The sequence below is a fragment of the Chelmon rostratus genome, chromosome 18 (genome assembly GCF_017976325.1).
Source record: "Chelmon rostratus isolate fCheRos1 chromosome 18, fCheRos1.pri, whole genome shotgun sequence".
Lineage (NCBI taxonomy): Eukaryota > Metazoa > Chordata > Actinopteri > Chaetodontiformes > Chaetodontidae > Chelmon > Chelmon rostratus.
This window is the reverse complement of record NC_055675.1, coordinates 1,849,811-1,864,993: the sequence shown is the minus strand read 5'-3', so window position 1 is coordinate 1,864,993 and position 15,183 is coordinate 1,849,811. Positions and strand designations below refer to the sequence as shown.

General features: G+C 42.8%; 1 protein-coding gene across 10 annotated transcripts in view; it reads left to right on the top strand.

The window, feature by feature from the left end:
• Nucleotides 1–15,183, top strand: part of epha7 (eph receptor A7) — an 89,485-nt gene that overhangs the window by 65,767 nt on the left and 8,535 nt on the right. For 4 of the 10 annotated variants that reach the window (XM_041958833.1, XM_041958832.1, XM_041958834.1 and 1 more), the window contains 6 exons: nt 285–340; nt 10,264–10,389; nt 10,847–11,032; nt 11,360–11,421; nt 11,646–11,855; nt 12,889–13,038. In XM_041958833.1, the coding sequence (XP_041814767.1) occupies nt 285–340; nt 10,264–10,389; nt 10,847–11,032; nt 11,360–11,421; nt 11,646–11,855; nt 12,889–13,038 (790 nt within the window). Of the gene's footprint in view, nt 1–284; nt 341–951; nt 957–8,520; nt 8,532–10,263; nt 10,390–10,846; nt 11,033–11,359; nt 11,422–11,645; nt 11,856–12,592; nt 12,603–12,783; nt 13,039–15,183 lie in introns of all 10 variants that reach the window. The other 6 variants (XM_041958837.1, XM_041958838.1, XM_041958840.1 and 3 more) reach the window with 5 other exon arrangements.

Genomic DNA, 15,183 nt, shown 5'->3' with positions numbered 1-15,183 from the left:
CACCTGCTTGAGGGAACCTTCAACACGTTAATATTACAAATTAATATTACAAGACATGTTGAACAGTCCTCTGCAGTGCATGTACTGTCTGATATATTACATGATTAGATACGTTCCCAGGCTATAGGCCGCTGGGTTCACAGCTCCCGCCGCTCAGCTGGGTCTCCTAAGAGATTTGTCATGCACGGCATTAGTTGCAGCATTAAAATTCTTGTACTTTAGGGAATTTATTTCCTGCTCACAATTAGTTGATTCTGCCACTCTCTTCCTCTCCCCCCGTGCAGGCACTGCGGGTACAGCAAAGCCGATCAGGAGGGAGACGAGGAGCTCTACTTCCAGTGTGAGTGCCTGCATTCATCAGCCCAAATGCACACACATATAATATATATGTACACACACGCACGCACAGACAGGCGCATCTCAATCACTGCGCTGAATAGGAAGGCTGCCTTAAAACCCATTAGCACCCACAGGCATGACTGTTTGATCCCAGTTCATTTGCGATGAGTCAGTGCCGGGAACAATCCAGCTAACATCTGCTGCTGATTGGCTAGACTCGGTGTGGGGAGACAAAGAAGTCAGGAGGCTACAAATGCATGAATCTGGCAGCTGCTGGGGAGGGAGCAGAGGTTGACCCGTGAGGAAGGAGTGTTCTTTAAAAAATGTAAAAGCCATAACTCAGATGGTTTTAGAGAGCATCAGAGTTTTTGGTGTACACACAGTTGGTTCTGTCGTGGCGGCTGATTCTGGGGCTCCTTCTATCAGTATGAGGTTTATATATATATAAATATATGATACACCACCCCTAATGATGCCCCTGGAGATACAGCAGCAGACAGCTTCCCCAAGTGGAGCCGTAATGATCCGCGCTGTAGGCAAACTGCTGATTTGGAAACAAAGGGTCAGGGGTGCCACAAAGTGTAGGACTAAAGCAGAGGCAGTGCTGGTGAGCCCAGGTTGGCTGCTGCTAAGTATCTGACAGATCCACCTCAGCAGCTCATGGGCCCCACCCGCTGAAGAAGAAAAAAGAAAAGCGGGAAAAAAACACAAACAAGGCCAGTGTCGGCTTTAATGGAAGGATCCGCCATGCAGTATCAAATGACGAAAGGCTGCCAGGGCGACAGAAGCTAGATAGCGCGCGAATTCAACATGTAGACCCAATTTGTCTGCCATGTAGCAGCAAGGAAGTCGTGATAAGACATCTCCTATCAGATCCACTGACATCTCGGATGGACGAAGCAATTATGGGAGCAAGTGGAGGGAAATCTCGGCTGCCGGCGTCCCCTCGCCGGAGCACAATGCATTTGTTGTATTTACACTGTTGGATTGGCCGCCGAGCCTTCCCTCCACGCAGAGAATAAGTGTCTCTCCAGCTGGATGAGCTCGCAGTTCTAGTCCGTTGTTTGTGTCCAGCATTTATCCAGTGTATCACGGCCGTACTATCTCATTAAATTTTAAAGTTGACAGGTTATATTGTTATCAGTGGAATTTAAAATGCATAGTGTAATCGCCCCCGTGAGTGGACTGTTCACTTAATACTGCATAATATTGTAATTTGCTGATAATTTAGAGTACTGTGCAAAATGGTAGCCCCCTACCCCGTCTCTGTCCTTTCTCTAACCTTGTTTGTTTTCCTTGTTTTCTACAAACTGCTCCCGCTCTCACTTCATGGATATTCATGAACTCTTCCCATATCAGTGTTACTTGAAATTACTTGGACTTCATATTGAAGAAAATCCCAAATGTCTAATGGGATGGCAACCTGTCCAACAGCCTGAGAGGCAAAACCCAGGGCCAAAAAAATAAAATATGAGAATATGAGCCTTGTCAGCAACTGAATAGCTTCTAGTAATAACTTCAGAATTCTTAATGCTGTAAATAGAAATTAATTTGTAGTATTGAAATATTTTAATTTGAAAACCATCTATCTGAATAAGTGTGGTTTGAATTAAACTACTTAATTTAATTTCCAGGTGATGTACTGTGTATTTATTTGGGTTCATAAATTCAGATAGAAAATCCAACTTTATTCAAGTTGCTCACTTTCATTTGGTTATTTTTGGAGCAAAAAAAATCAGAACTCAAGATACATGCCTGAACAGAAATGACCAAATGCCTGTCCTGTCCTAAGTCGAATCAAGATTTCAACATTAAATATTTAGAAGTGGGTAAATTTCTCATGTAGTGTAGCAAACCCACTTTGTGTTTTGCGCTTGCTGTTTCTCGTTTTGTCCACCAGAGGGCAGCTTGCACTGTTTATGAGTTCATTTGAGAGAAACAAATAGTATTTTGACATGATTCTTTATAAATATATTTCATGATTAGAGTTGTGCTAAAAAATGTAATTTCATCTATATGTATGTGTATATTTTGTTCATTTAAGAGCTAAAAGGGTTCATCTTAAGAGTGCAAGATTTTATTTTGAAAGCACTATATTGTACTTCCGGTTTAATAGTGTCGCCGGGAAAATTCAGCCATGAAAACGGTATGAACGATTTGACGGTAAAATTCTAAAGTTGATTGTAAGGTAAACAAGGGTAAACACACGTGAAGCAGCAAAACAAAAACGTGACGGAAACAACGTATATTTTAGCAACCCCCCGAAGAGGCACAAGGTTGGTGTGTGATTGCAATTATATTTTTTAACAATGTGTATGTGTAGGAAATTTACGCTAGCTTGTTGCTCATATGTTTAGCGATCTTACGATATGTTGCTGAGTATTCAGTTACGCTTGCACTGTGATTGTTTACCAGTTGTTATATAGGAAATGGTATTAGAGATGTGATTTGTTGTTTTCTTTGTTTTCTTACAAGTTCTCACGTTGGTTTATTGTGAAATTTGAAGAAAGGAATAAACACTAAAAACCATCAGTCGAGTCTCTTACCATCTTTCGGAGGGTATGCTACAGTGAGAACTTCACCCAGCGAGGGACCAGTGACAACTTGTATGCAACATCAGCTGTTTGTGAGCTATACAATCGTCAAGACACGGAGCAGCGCTGCAGCATCGTCATGGGACGGTAAGGAAGACAACTACAGTCAAAATGGATGCCTTAAAGGAACGGATAAATAAACTAAAGGCAGAAATTGAGGAAAATAGAGGATTATTAAATCAAGGAGATGAAGAAGGCTTGTTGTCAAGGCAGGAATTAAAGGCGCTAACTGAGACTAAAAGAAAACAGTTAGTTGAGCTGGAACATGAAATGGAGGACACAGAGGAATTAAAGACATTACGTCATTCATCACGCAAAAGTGTACCCACAGAGAAATTTCTTGCCTACCAAAACGAAGAACAGAGTAAAAAGAGAAAAAGGCTGCTTAGTCTTTATGAACAATGGAAACTTCAAATCAGATCAACCAAAGAAAGTTTAAAGAAAACCACGTCAGATATGGAACTGGCTAAAATGGCAGACAACATTGAAAATGGAAAGGATAACATAATGAAAGTTTACCACGAAATAAGACAAGACACAACACCATCTACGGATCTAAGACGCAAAATAGATGCTTGTGATGCCGTCACCAGAGACATTATGAAAATAATAAATGAACGCTTATCTGGAATAGATGATGACTTTGATGCAGAGCGTGAAAGGCAGAAACTCCGTGAGCTACAGGCTCATGACTATGCCCACTCCATATATGGCACTGCTTCTCAGTCAACTAGCAGTCATTCTTCTGAATCAGTCATGGCCGCAAAAAGAGCTGAAGCAGCCGCAGAGCTTGCTGCAAAGGAGACTCAATGTAAACTAATGGAGGAAGAAAGAAAGCAGAAAGAAAAAATAAGGATGATGGAGTTTGAGTTAGAACGTTTACAAGCAGAAAGAGACATACAGGTGGCACGTGTCAGACTAGAGAGCTACGACAGAGAAATCAATCAGGAAGTCGACAGTCAGCCCTTGCAGCGACTAGACAGTCAACACATCAGACAAGACCCTGTTATTCCCTCTGTGCATGACCAAAGCCCTTTCATTGCCCCACCAAATCCCTCCAATGACATCTCCTCTCTAGCCCAAGCGATACAAGACAGCATAACCATTAACAGACTCCCCATGCCAATGCCCACTGTGTTTAGTGGCGACCCTATCCACTACATTGAATGGAGAGCTTCATTCATGTCATTGATAGACAGGAAAGGTATTTCGCCAGCCGACAAACTTTATTATTTAAAGAAATATGTCAGCGGCCCTGCACACAAATGTATTGAAGGCACCTTTTACCGAGACGATGATGAAGCATACAAAGATGCATGGAATAAGCTCAACCAGCGCTTCGGGCAGCCATTCGTCATCCAAAGGGCCTTCCGGGACAAGCTGTCAAAATGGCCAAAGGTGCAAAACAAAGACGCTGAAGGATTAAGGGCTTTCTCTGATTTCCTAAATGCCTGTCTCCAAGCCATGCCTCACGTAAAAGGTTTGGAAATCTTGAATGATTGTGAAGAGAACCAAAAGCTGACACAGAAAGTCCCAGATTGGCTAGCAGCACGCTGGAATCGCCAGGTCTCAATAGCCCTCATGGAAGGTGAAGACTTTCCCACTTTCGAAGTTTTTGCCACATTTGTGTCAGTTGAAGCGGAGATAGCATGTAACCCAATCACGTCCCTGCATGCTCTGCACTCATCTAACTCATCCCATGTCAAAAGAAGCACAAGTGAAACTAAGGGAAACAGAGTAAGTGTTTTCAGCACTCAAACAAACGCAAATACTGAAAATTCGAGGTCAAATGCTGGAAAAGAAAGGCCTCCCTGCATGTGGTGCAAAGACGACAAGCATCAACTACCCAAGTGTACGAGTTTCAAAGAAAATTCCCTCAATGAACGACGAGAGTTCATAAAAGACAATAAGCTGTGTTATGGATGTGTCAAACCTGGTCACAGTGCCAAAGAATGTCGTCACCGTCACACTTGTGAGCTGTGTAAAGGAAGGCATCCTACCTGTCTACATGATGAAAACTACAAAAGATATGAAGAAAAGGACAGACCTGTAGCCATGGACAGAAAGAAATCTACAGCTAATTTGATTGCAGCTTCAAACTGTGCAAATGAAATCGTGACTGCTAGCCCACTCTGTGTCACTAAAGAAGATCAGTCATGCAACACATCCATGATCGTACCTGTGTGGGTCTCCTCTGCTATGCAGCCATCCAAGGAGCAGCTAGTCTATGCACTGCTAGACACCCAAAGTGACAGCACCTTCATTGAGAGAGAAGTAAGTGATGAATTGCAACCAGTCACTTTTCCTGTACAACTGAGGCTTACTACGATGTTGGGAAAGAGCACGATTATGAAAAGTGAGAGAGTAGAGGGACTCCGCGTCAGAGGCTATAGTTCAAGTGTTTACATCGACCTTCCTCCTTCTTACACAAAAGACTGCATCCCCCTGAATCGTGATCACATACCTACCCATCAAACAGCGAAACAATGGCCTCACCTAGCAGCAATCGCAGATCAGATGCCACCTCTCCTGAGCTGTGATGTGGGACTCCTCATCGGGTACAACTGTCCCAGAGCAATAAAACCCAGACAAATGATTGATGGAATGGACAACGAGCCCTATGCCGTCCTCACAGACTTGGGGTGGAGTATTGTGGGCTGCTCCACACCTGGCCTCAATGAAAGTCAATCCAGTCTATGTCACAGAGTTGCAGTAAAAGAACTCCCTCCAGTAACGCCAATGGATGTGATAAGTGTACTGGAGTCAGACTTCAAGGACACTAAAGGAGATGACAAAATTGTCTCACAAGAGGATCTCATGTTCTTGAGCAAACTCAAAGATGGAATAAAGAAAAATGCCCTGGGTCACTACGAAATGCCTCTTCCTTTTAAAGAACGGCCATCTTTACCTGACAACAAAAGGCTCGCTGAAATCAGGCTCAACCATTTACAGCGAAAGTTCAGCAAAGATGAGAAATACAAAAGAGATTACACAACGTACATGAAGGAAATCATACAGAGAGGTGACGTGGAAGAGGTGCCGACAGATGGAGCTGAAGGTGAGCGGTGGTATATTCCACATCACGGCATATATCACCCTCAGAAGCCTGACAGACTGCGTGTCGTGTTCGATTGCTCTGCAAAATACTGTGGCACTAGCCTAAACGAACATCTACTCCCAGGGCCAGACATGATTAATAACTTGACAGGCATCCTCATACGGTTCAGACAGCATCCCATCGCTTTTCTATGTGATATAGAGAAAATGTTTCACCAGTTTCACGTCCAAGAGGAAGACCGCAACTACCTCCGGTTCCTCTGGTGGAAAGATGGAGATACCACCACACAACCTCAAGAGTACCGCATGAAAGTACATCTTTTCGGGGCGGTGTCATCGCCTGGGTGTGCGAACTATGGACTCCAATATTTAGCAAAAGAGCACAGCCACTCACACCCAGCAGGTGCCCAGTTTGTTGCAAAAGACTTTTATGTGGACGATGGGGTAACAAGTACCGACACTGTGGAAAAGGCCATTCAGTTGGCAAAGGAAGCAAGGGAGATATGCATTAAAGGGGGTCTCCGTCTCCACAAATTTGTGTCAAATAACCATGCTGTGTTGCAGAGCCTTCCCCCATCAGAATGTGCAGCAGAGGCAAAGACAAGGGATTTGACATTCAGTGACACACTGGAGCGAGCTTTAGGAATCCAATGGAGTGTAAAGGAGGACTGCTTCAGATTCAACAGCACCTTAAAGGACCAACCAGCCACACGTAGAGGCATATTATCAACTGTTGCTTCCATATATGATCCTCTCGGCTTTCTCGCACCATATGTCCTCAACGGGAAGAGAATCCTTCAAGAAATGTGCAACCAAGGCACTGGCTGGGATGAACCCCTGCCAGAAAGACTCAGACCACGGTGGGAGAGTTGGAAACATGACTTCATCAACTTGCAAAAGGTAAAAATAGCTCGCTGTTACTTACCTGCCAACTTTGGGGAAGTTGTTGAAACTGAGTTACACCACTTCTCAGATGCGAGCACCAGCGGATATGGCCAATGTTCTTATCTGAGAGTCAAGAACAAGAAAGGAGAGATTCACTGCTCACTGGTGATAGGAAAGGCTCGTGTTTCCCCCACGAAAGTGACTACAATACCACGGCTCGAATTAACCGCAGCAGTGATTTCCGTCTCCATCAGCAACATGCTCAGAGAAGAATTGAGAATTGTTGATGTGAAAGAATACTTTTGGACGGATTCAAAGGTGGTGTTAGGCTACATAAATAATGATGCTCGGAGATTTCACACCTTTGTCGCCAACCGAGTCCAGAAAATCCGCCACTCCACAAATCCCCAGCAGTGGTGCTACGTTCCTACGGATGAGAATCCAGCAGATGGAGCATCTCGAGGTAAAACTGTGAATGACCTACTTGCATCCAACTGGTTCACCGGCCCCATGTTCCTCTGGCAAAGGGAGATACCCAGAGTAAATGATGCAGTACCAGACCTCTCCATCGGGGATCCAGAAGTCAAAAGGGCACAAACCCTGCAAACAAAAACCACAGAAATAAAGAGTCTTGTTGACCGTCTGTCCAAGTTCTCATCATGGTCCCGAGCTACCAGAGCTGTAGCTCGTCTGCTTCGGAGAGCAAAAGGGATGACATCACAGACCCTTTCTACAGTGAGCGAAAGAGAAAGTGCCAAGCATGTCATCATCAGAGATCTGCAAAGACAAACGTATGAAGTGGAAATCAAGTTGTTGAGCAAAGGTAATCAACTACAGCGTCACAACAAATTACACCACCTTGATATTTTTCTCGACGCAGATGGTCTCGTTAAGGTGGGAGGACGACTCTGCCACTCGTCACTTACTGACTCTTTCAAGCATCCAATTGTCATTCCTAAAGAGCACCATGTGACAAAGTTAATAATCGCTCACAACCATGAAAGGACAAAACATCAGGGAAAAGGATTCACAATCAATGAAATCAGAGGCAGCGGATATTGGATTCCAGGAATGAATAGAGCAGTGGCATCATACATCCATCAGTGTGTAACTTGTCGTAAACTCAGAAGAGCTGCAGAGTGTCAAAGAATGAGTGACTTACCTGTTGAACGTGTCGAGCCCTCCCCTCCTTTCACATACTGTGGAATGGACTGCTTTGGCCCTTTCACGACTACACAGGGAAGGAAGCAGCATAAGCGATACGGACTGCTCTTTACTTGCTTTTGCTCACGAGCCATTCACATCGAGATGTTGGAAGATATGTCCACTGACACTTTCATCAACGCCCTGCGATGCTTTATTGCTCTTCGAGGTGCAGTTCGACAAATTCATTGTGACCAGGGCACTAACTTTGTCGGTGCTAAGAATGAATTCAAAACAGCATTGCAAGAGCTTGACACACAGAGACTGAACACATTCCTGTCACAAAAACAGTGTGACTTCATCATGAATGCACCCCATGCCAGTCACACTGGAGGCGTGTGGGAGCGCCAGATAAAGACTGTCAGAAGTGTCCTGAGCTCTACTCTGTCTCTTTCTCAAGGCAGGCTCAGTGATGCTTCATTAAGGACTGTATTGTACGAAGCTATGGCTATAGTCAACAGTCGACCCCTCACTGTTGATAACTTGAACTGCCCTGACAGCCTTGAACCACTAACCCCGAATCACCTGATTAACATGAAGTCCAGCGCAGCACTCCCTCCACCAGGCACATTCCCCAAAGAGGACTTATATGGAGCAAAAAGATGGCGTCGTGTGCAGTTTCTTGCAGACCAGTTCTGGAGCAGGTGGAAACGAGAATACCTGCACAATATCGCCACCAGACAGCGGTGGCACACGCCAAAGAGAAATTTAATGGTGGGTGATATAGTGATGGACAAAGATGAACTGTTACCCAGAAGTGAATGGAGACTCGCAAGAGTCATAGAGACTGTCAGTGGTAAGGATGGACTTGTGAGGAGGGTGAAAATCTCTGTAGGAGATAAGAGTCTGAACAGGAAAGGTGAGCGTCTTGCCAAACCTTCTATTTTAGAACGCCCAGTGCAGAAGTTAGTTCTGCTGTTTGAAGCTTCTTAAACTGTGGCTACATAAAGACAATGACACTCTTACTGAGAAAATTATTCTTTGTTCACATCATTTAATGTGAAGCATTCATAATTTTGGTGGGAGTGTAGCAAACCCACTTTGTGTTTTGCGCTTGCTGTTTCTCGTTTTGTCCACCAGAGGGCAGCTTGCACTGTTTATGAGTTCATTTGAGAGAAACAAATAGTATTTTGACATGATTCTTTATAAATATATTTCATGATTAGAGTTGTGCTAAAAAATGTAATTTCATCTATATGTATGTGTATATTTTGTTCATTTAAGAGCTAAAAGGGTTCATCTTAAGAGTGCAAGATTTTATTTTGAAAGCACTATATTGTACTTCCGGTTTAATAGTGTCGCCGGGAAAATTCAGCCATGAAAACGGTATGAACGATTTGACGGTAAAATTCTAAAGTTGATTGTAAGGTAAACAAGGGTAAACACACGTGAAGCAGCAAAACAAAAACGTGACGGAAACAACGTATATTTTAGCAACCCCCCGAAGAGGCACAAGGTTGGTGTGTGATTGCAATTATATTTTTTAACAATGTGTATGTGTAGGAAATTTACGCTAGCTTGTTGCTCATATGTTTAGCGATCTTACGATATGTTGCTGAGTATTCAGTTACGCTTGCACTGTGATTGTTTACCAGTTGTTATATAGGAAATGGTATTAGAGATGTGATTTGTTGTTTTCTTTGTTTTCTTACAAGTTCTCACGTTGGTTTATTGTGAAATTTGAAGAAAGGAATAAACACTAAAAACCATCAGTCGAGTCTCTTACCATCTTTCGGAGGGTATGCTACATGTAGGTTGTCCACTGCTTGCAATATTCAAATTATTGTCTTTGGTTCCATAAAAAAAAGTCTACTTGCTGTTGGATTTTCAGAAATTAGTGGAGCAGCCCCCCTCATCCCTAGAATGATATCATATTTCATAAAACCACCAAGCAAGAGAAGCCAGTGAACCGACATGAGACAGATATTCTTCAGTGAGGTAGCCTCAGACGCAGGCGGGTGAAAGGTAACTGTCAGCCTCACAAAAGCCCCACGCGCGGGTTACTCCAATCTTTGCCTCCCATTTGTGAGGAATTTTTCTGTGTGAAAACCCTTTGACACCGGCCGCTGACTGTTCAGCAGTTCCCTCTGAATCACTGGTCTTAGTAATCGTTTGCCTGTCAAGCGCCCGCTGGTGCGCAGTGTGCATATTTAATCATAACAGTAATCCTCTTACCTTTCTACAGTTAAATTTCCAGGCACCAAAACCTACATTGACCCTGAAACCTACGAGGACCCAAACAGGGCTGTCCATCAATTTGCCAAGGAGCTGGACGCCTCCTGCATTAAAATTGAGCGGGTTATTGGAGCAGGTGAGCCCATCCTCTGTCTCTTAGCTCTTGCTGTTTAGTTACTGTGTGCGCTCATATATCACACTGACAGCCAAATATTTACACCTTGAATAGGGACACAGCTTTATGCATTGTATATTGATAGTGCAATTGCAAAGAGGGGAAAAAGTTCATTGCAATTAATGTGTGGGCTTCGTATGGGGGAAGCAGTCACAGAGATCCCCACAGCTGAAAAATTGCTGCCACATGGGTTTTACAGAGGCGGTCAATGACAGTATCTATGCATCTCTAGCATGTCTTATTATAGGTCTTGGTTACACTCCCCTGAGTATAACAAGATGTCACACTCCAATTTGTATTCCACCGCTGCACAGCTGCTTTGTCTCAAAATACACTAATAAATTTGTCATTGTGAAGTGCTTGATTTTTTTTTTTTTTTTACCCACCCCTCACTAATGAACGGTCTCATCCCACACAGGAGAGTTTGGGGAGGTGTGCAGCGGGCGGCTCAAGCTGCCTGGAAAGCGGGACGTGTCGGTCGCCATCAAGACATTAAAAGTGGGCTACACGGAGAAGCAGAGGCGGGACTTCCTGTGCGAAGCCAGCATTATGGGACAGTTCGACCATCCTAATGTGGTTCACCTGGAGGGGGTCGTGACGAGAGGTAATCACACTTGAAGGTGAACTGGAAATATAAACTGTGAATGTGGTGAGACAGGTCAGAGTATATTTAGCTTTGGAAGGTAAGTCCAGTAGTTAGAGTGACATTATATCTGATTCAATTAGCCACACTGCCTGTTTAACATTTTCTCATTTAGACGCTGTAATAAAAGGAACAGATGGTAACTTTTAATTAAAAGCCAATGAAACACACAGCTAAAAATAACTTGGAAGCGGTTTCGGCATAGTTTACTGTGAAGCATTATGTAAGCAAAGAAAATTCAGGTTTCAATTAATCACCTTCTTTTTGTCCATATTTTTTTTTCTCCAGGAAAACCAGTGATGATTGTCATTGAGTACATGGAGAACGGCTCATTAGATGCTTTCCTCAGGGTGAGTTTCACCTTCGACGCACAGGAGGCTCAAAGCGGCATCTTTCCTAACTTTTCTTTGCGTTGGCTGGAAAGTGTCCCAGACAGCAGGCAGTCTGCAGTAGGATCTGTGCAACACATAAATATCATAAATCTTGTGCTAGAGCTGCTGCAGTGCTGTGACCTACATTTCCCTCATGGTCAGTGAAGATGGCTGACCTGCCTGTGTTTCTCTGTGCCGTGCAGAAACACGATGGTCAGTTCACAGTCATCCAGTTGGTGGGGATGCTGCGGGGCATCGCGGCAGGAATGAGATATCTCTCTGATATGGGATACGTCCATCGAGATCTGGCCGCACGAAACATCCTTGTCAACAGCAATCTCGTATGTAAAGTGTCTGACTTCGGCCTGTCAAGGGTGATAGACGACGATCCTGAGGCTGTCTACACAACAACTGTGAGTCAATTAAAGCGCTTGCTCTCTCTACCCAGATCCCTATCTGAATTCTCTAATCAAGTCCCAGCCAGAGCATGAAAATAGAGCAGAAATACGGGTGCACGCACAAGAAGCCTGCACCATTTTTAATATGCAGAACAAGCTTTATGTCAGTACGACCTTCTGACAAGGCACCCCCTCTTTCAAGGTTTCAGAAGTTGTAGTTAACACTTTATCTTATACTAATGCTTTATAGATCAGTTATAAACCATTAATAAGGACAAGTTTTGGGTTGCCAGGTTGGTGAATCTCTTTTGTTAGTTATCACGTGTGTATTAACAATTACCATCCACATTTTATTACAAATACAACACTTGGATCGTGGACCAGAGTCGTTTGAATAATTTAACCATGTCCAGAAAATTAATCACAGACGATTTTTCTAATGAATTATTTGTCATTTTTCAGGCAAAAGGGCCAACACATTTGCAGGCTCTGGCTTCGAAATGCCAGAATCTGCTTCTTATCTTTTGTTTTCTATTGAATAAATTTGAGTTTTGGACTGCTGCTTGTTCTCTGATGGACATTTTTTTTGTTGTTGTTGCTATTTTCAGATATTTAAATGAGCAAATGACTTTTCGATGAATAAGTAAATAAATAAAATATCAAGCCAAGTATAATGTTACAGCACATGACAGGGCAATATTTCAGTGCACATCTAATGAAGAAGTAATCCATAAAGTCTGTCATTTGAAAAGGAAATTAGCTGTTAATGGCTAAACTTTTGTGTAAAAGCTTTGTAGCGCTATAGCAACATCTGCCAGTGGCATATTACATAAGCCTGTTGTTCTTATGGATGAGCGATAATATAATCTATTATAGAGAGTAAATGAAAATTATTTACTAACCATTACTGATATCCTCAGCTACATCTTATAAATCCACAAAGGGTCCCTTATTGGAAAGTGGTGCCAGTTTATGTTTCTGTGTTTTTTGTCCATTGATAATGAGTTTGATCTTAACTCCAGCCACTGTCCCGCATTTTACCGAACAGGGTGGCAAAATACCCGTCCGATGGACCGCGCCAGAAGCCATACAGTATCGGAAATTCACCTCTGCGAGTGACGTGTGGAGTTATGGCATTGTCATGTGGGAGGTCATGTCCTATGGGGAGCGGCCTTACTGGGATATGTCCAATCAAGATGTGAGTTACTATCTGAATCAAAGTCATCAAGTTACTCACATAATAAGATCATCATTCTGCTGATGGAGTTTGTTATAACCAAGGATTACAATATTTCACATTTGAATGTTACTGAAGATTTAATGGATCCTGTATGTGCAATTTCCCATCCCAGACCTTTGACAGTGATTTGGGGTCACGGCTAGGGTTAGGTTTGGAGTTAGGGTTAATATAATGACACCTTCACTGTGCTGTCTGCCAACAGTTGACATGGGCTCTGAGAAGGTGTAATAGGTTGTTGTGAAACTTTTCTATGTCATGACATGTTTGTGATGAGTTCCAAAACCATAAATCATTAATTGTTCACAAATAACAAGCTAGTATAGAGGGTTTTAGTAGAGTGGAAGGTGTCTTACTTCTAGTCTGATCCTGGTGACTACCATGTGAAAATCAGCATGAATTATATGAAAGAAAGATTTTCCCCAGATTCATCTCTAATTGTCCCTAATGAAGTCTTCCCACTAAAGCACAGAAAACGACAGACAGAAATCTCAGTTTGTGGCTCTTCTTTGAGGCTTTCCTGCAGGATCCTCATGAGAGCAGCTCGGCGGGGACAGCAACCTTGGGCTTAATTAGTTCAAGAAGTCTTGCTATAATCATGCCATTTGAATCCGTTTGAAGGAGAAACGGTCGTGAAATGGGACATGCATAGAAATGAAGTCCTGAGAACACGGACTTGATGCTGGTATTAATATAAACAACAGGAGTGGAAAACACTTGTAATACAGAATTTAGATTCAAGTGTCTTTAAACATTTCTAATGACTTATGGTAATGTAAGCCATTGTGAGCAGCAGTGTTGAACCAATTACACAGCAAGCCACTCGTGCATATTTTCAATGTTGCTTTGCACTCATTTTGGTTTAGACATAGAAGTCAAGGATGTTAAGACACACTCGGATTTAAAAGAGACTTTTCACCAATTGTACTCATCAAGATTATTTTACTGTCATGGTAAACTAATGACTGCTCAACCTTCCTGTTGCTTTGGCTGAGAAAAAAACCCTGATGGTGTCATATTGATGTCATCAGGGAAACTGTGGAGGTCTGGAGTTTGAACGATATGGGCATTTACCAGTCAGCTGGGGGTGATGAAAAGCCATTGGTTGCATATGTAGGATGCAGTGTTTTCAAAGCTGGACCCTTACTTTTGTCTAGAAGTCAGGAGGTCAGGATAGCTTGGCTTCTGCTGCTTCGATTTTGACTGTCTTTTTTTTTTTTTTTTTAATCTGACCCCCCAACTTTATGCTAACAGTAAACACTACAGAAAATCAGTACTTTCACTTACTGCAAAGTGTCTTCTTGTACATAAAACATAGCAATACAAGATTTATGTTATGATGATATGTTGTAGTTGTATCCCAAAGTAATACAAAAATAGTTTAAGAAAAAAAAAATAAAAAAAGCAAAAAAACACACACACACACACACCATAAAGAGTCCAGACAGCTTATAAAATGTCATGAAAGTTAATGCACTAGAACAGGAGGGTAATTTGGGAGATTTGGGAGTTCTCGTACATGGGTGCTGTAGTTAAATCAGAGAATGTATCGTTAAGGTGCAGAAGGATGAAGCTGTACATTTCAGAAGCTCAGGTTGATAAACATGATTCAGAATCAAGATGATCATTTTTACACCAGTCCTGCTTTACCATCAAGTGAATTTTAAGAGCTGACTCTTACTCTGACTCGCCTACTGTTTTCCTCCACAAAGAACACATTTACCCACCTCTTTTTTTTTTTAAATGTCACAAATTGCTAAAATGATTGACACACCTGCAGTTCTCTGAGTGCTGTTGCCTTCTTTCCTGCCAACTCCCACTGAGGGACTCCGACTGCGCCAGACCACTTGAAGCTGTTCCTTATTGCCGGACACTTGCCGCATTTTGATTGATGGCAGAAGGCAAGTTCTGGCCTCATAGTTCTGATATGGCGCCTGGTGTTTAGCACCCACGGCATCAGGGCTGAGCATGATTATGATTCTCTGGCGCTGCAAGGCAGAGGCCTGCAGATTGAACAATCAGATGTAAGAAATGCTAAACAAGATGGCTGGGCATTACAGTGGCGTTTGTAATGTTTTGATGCCCTGCTACTTGACAGACATCAAT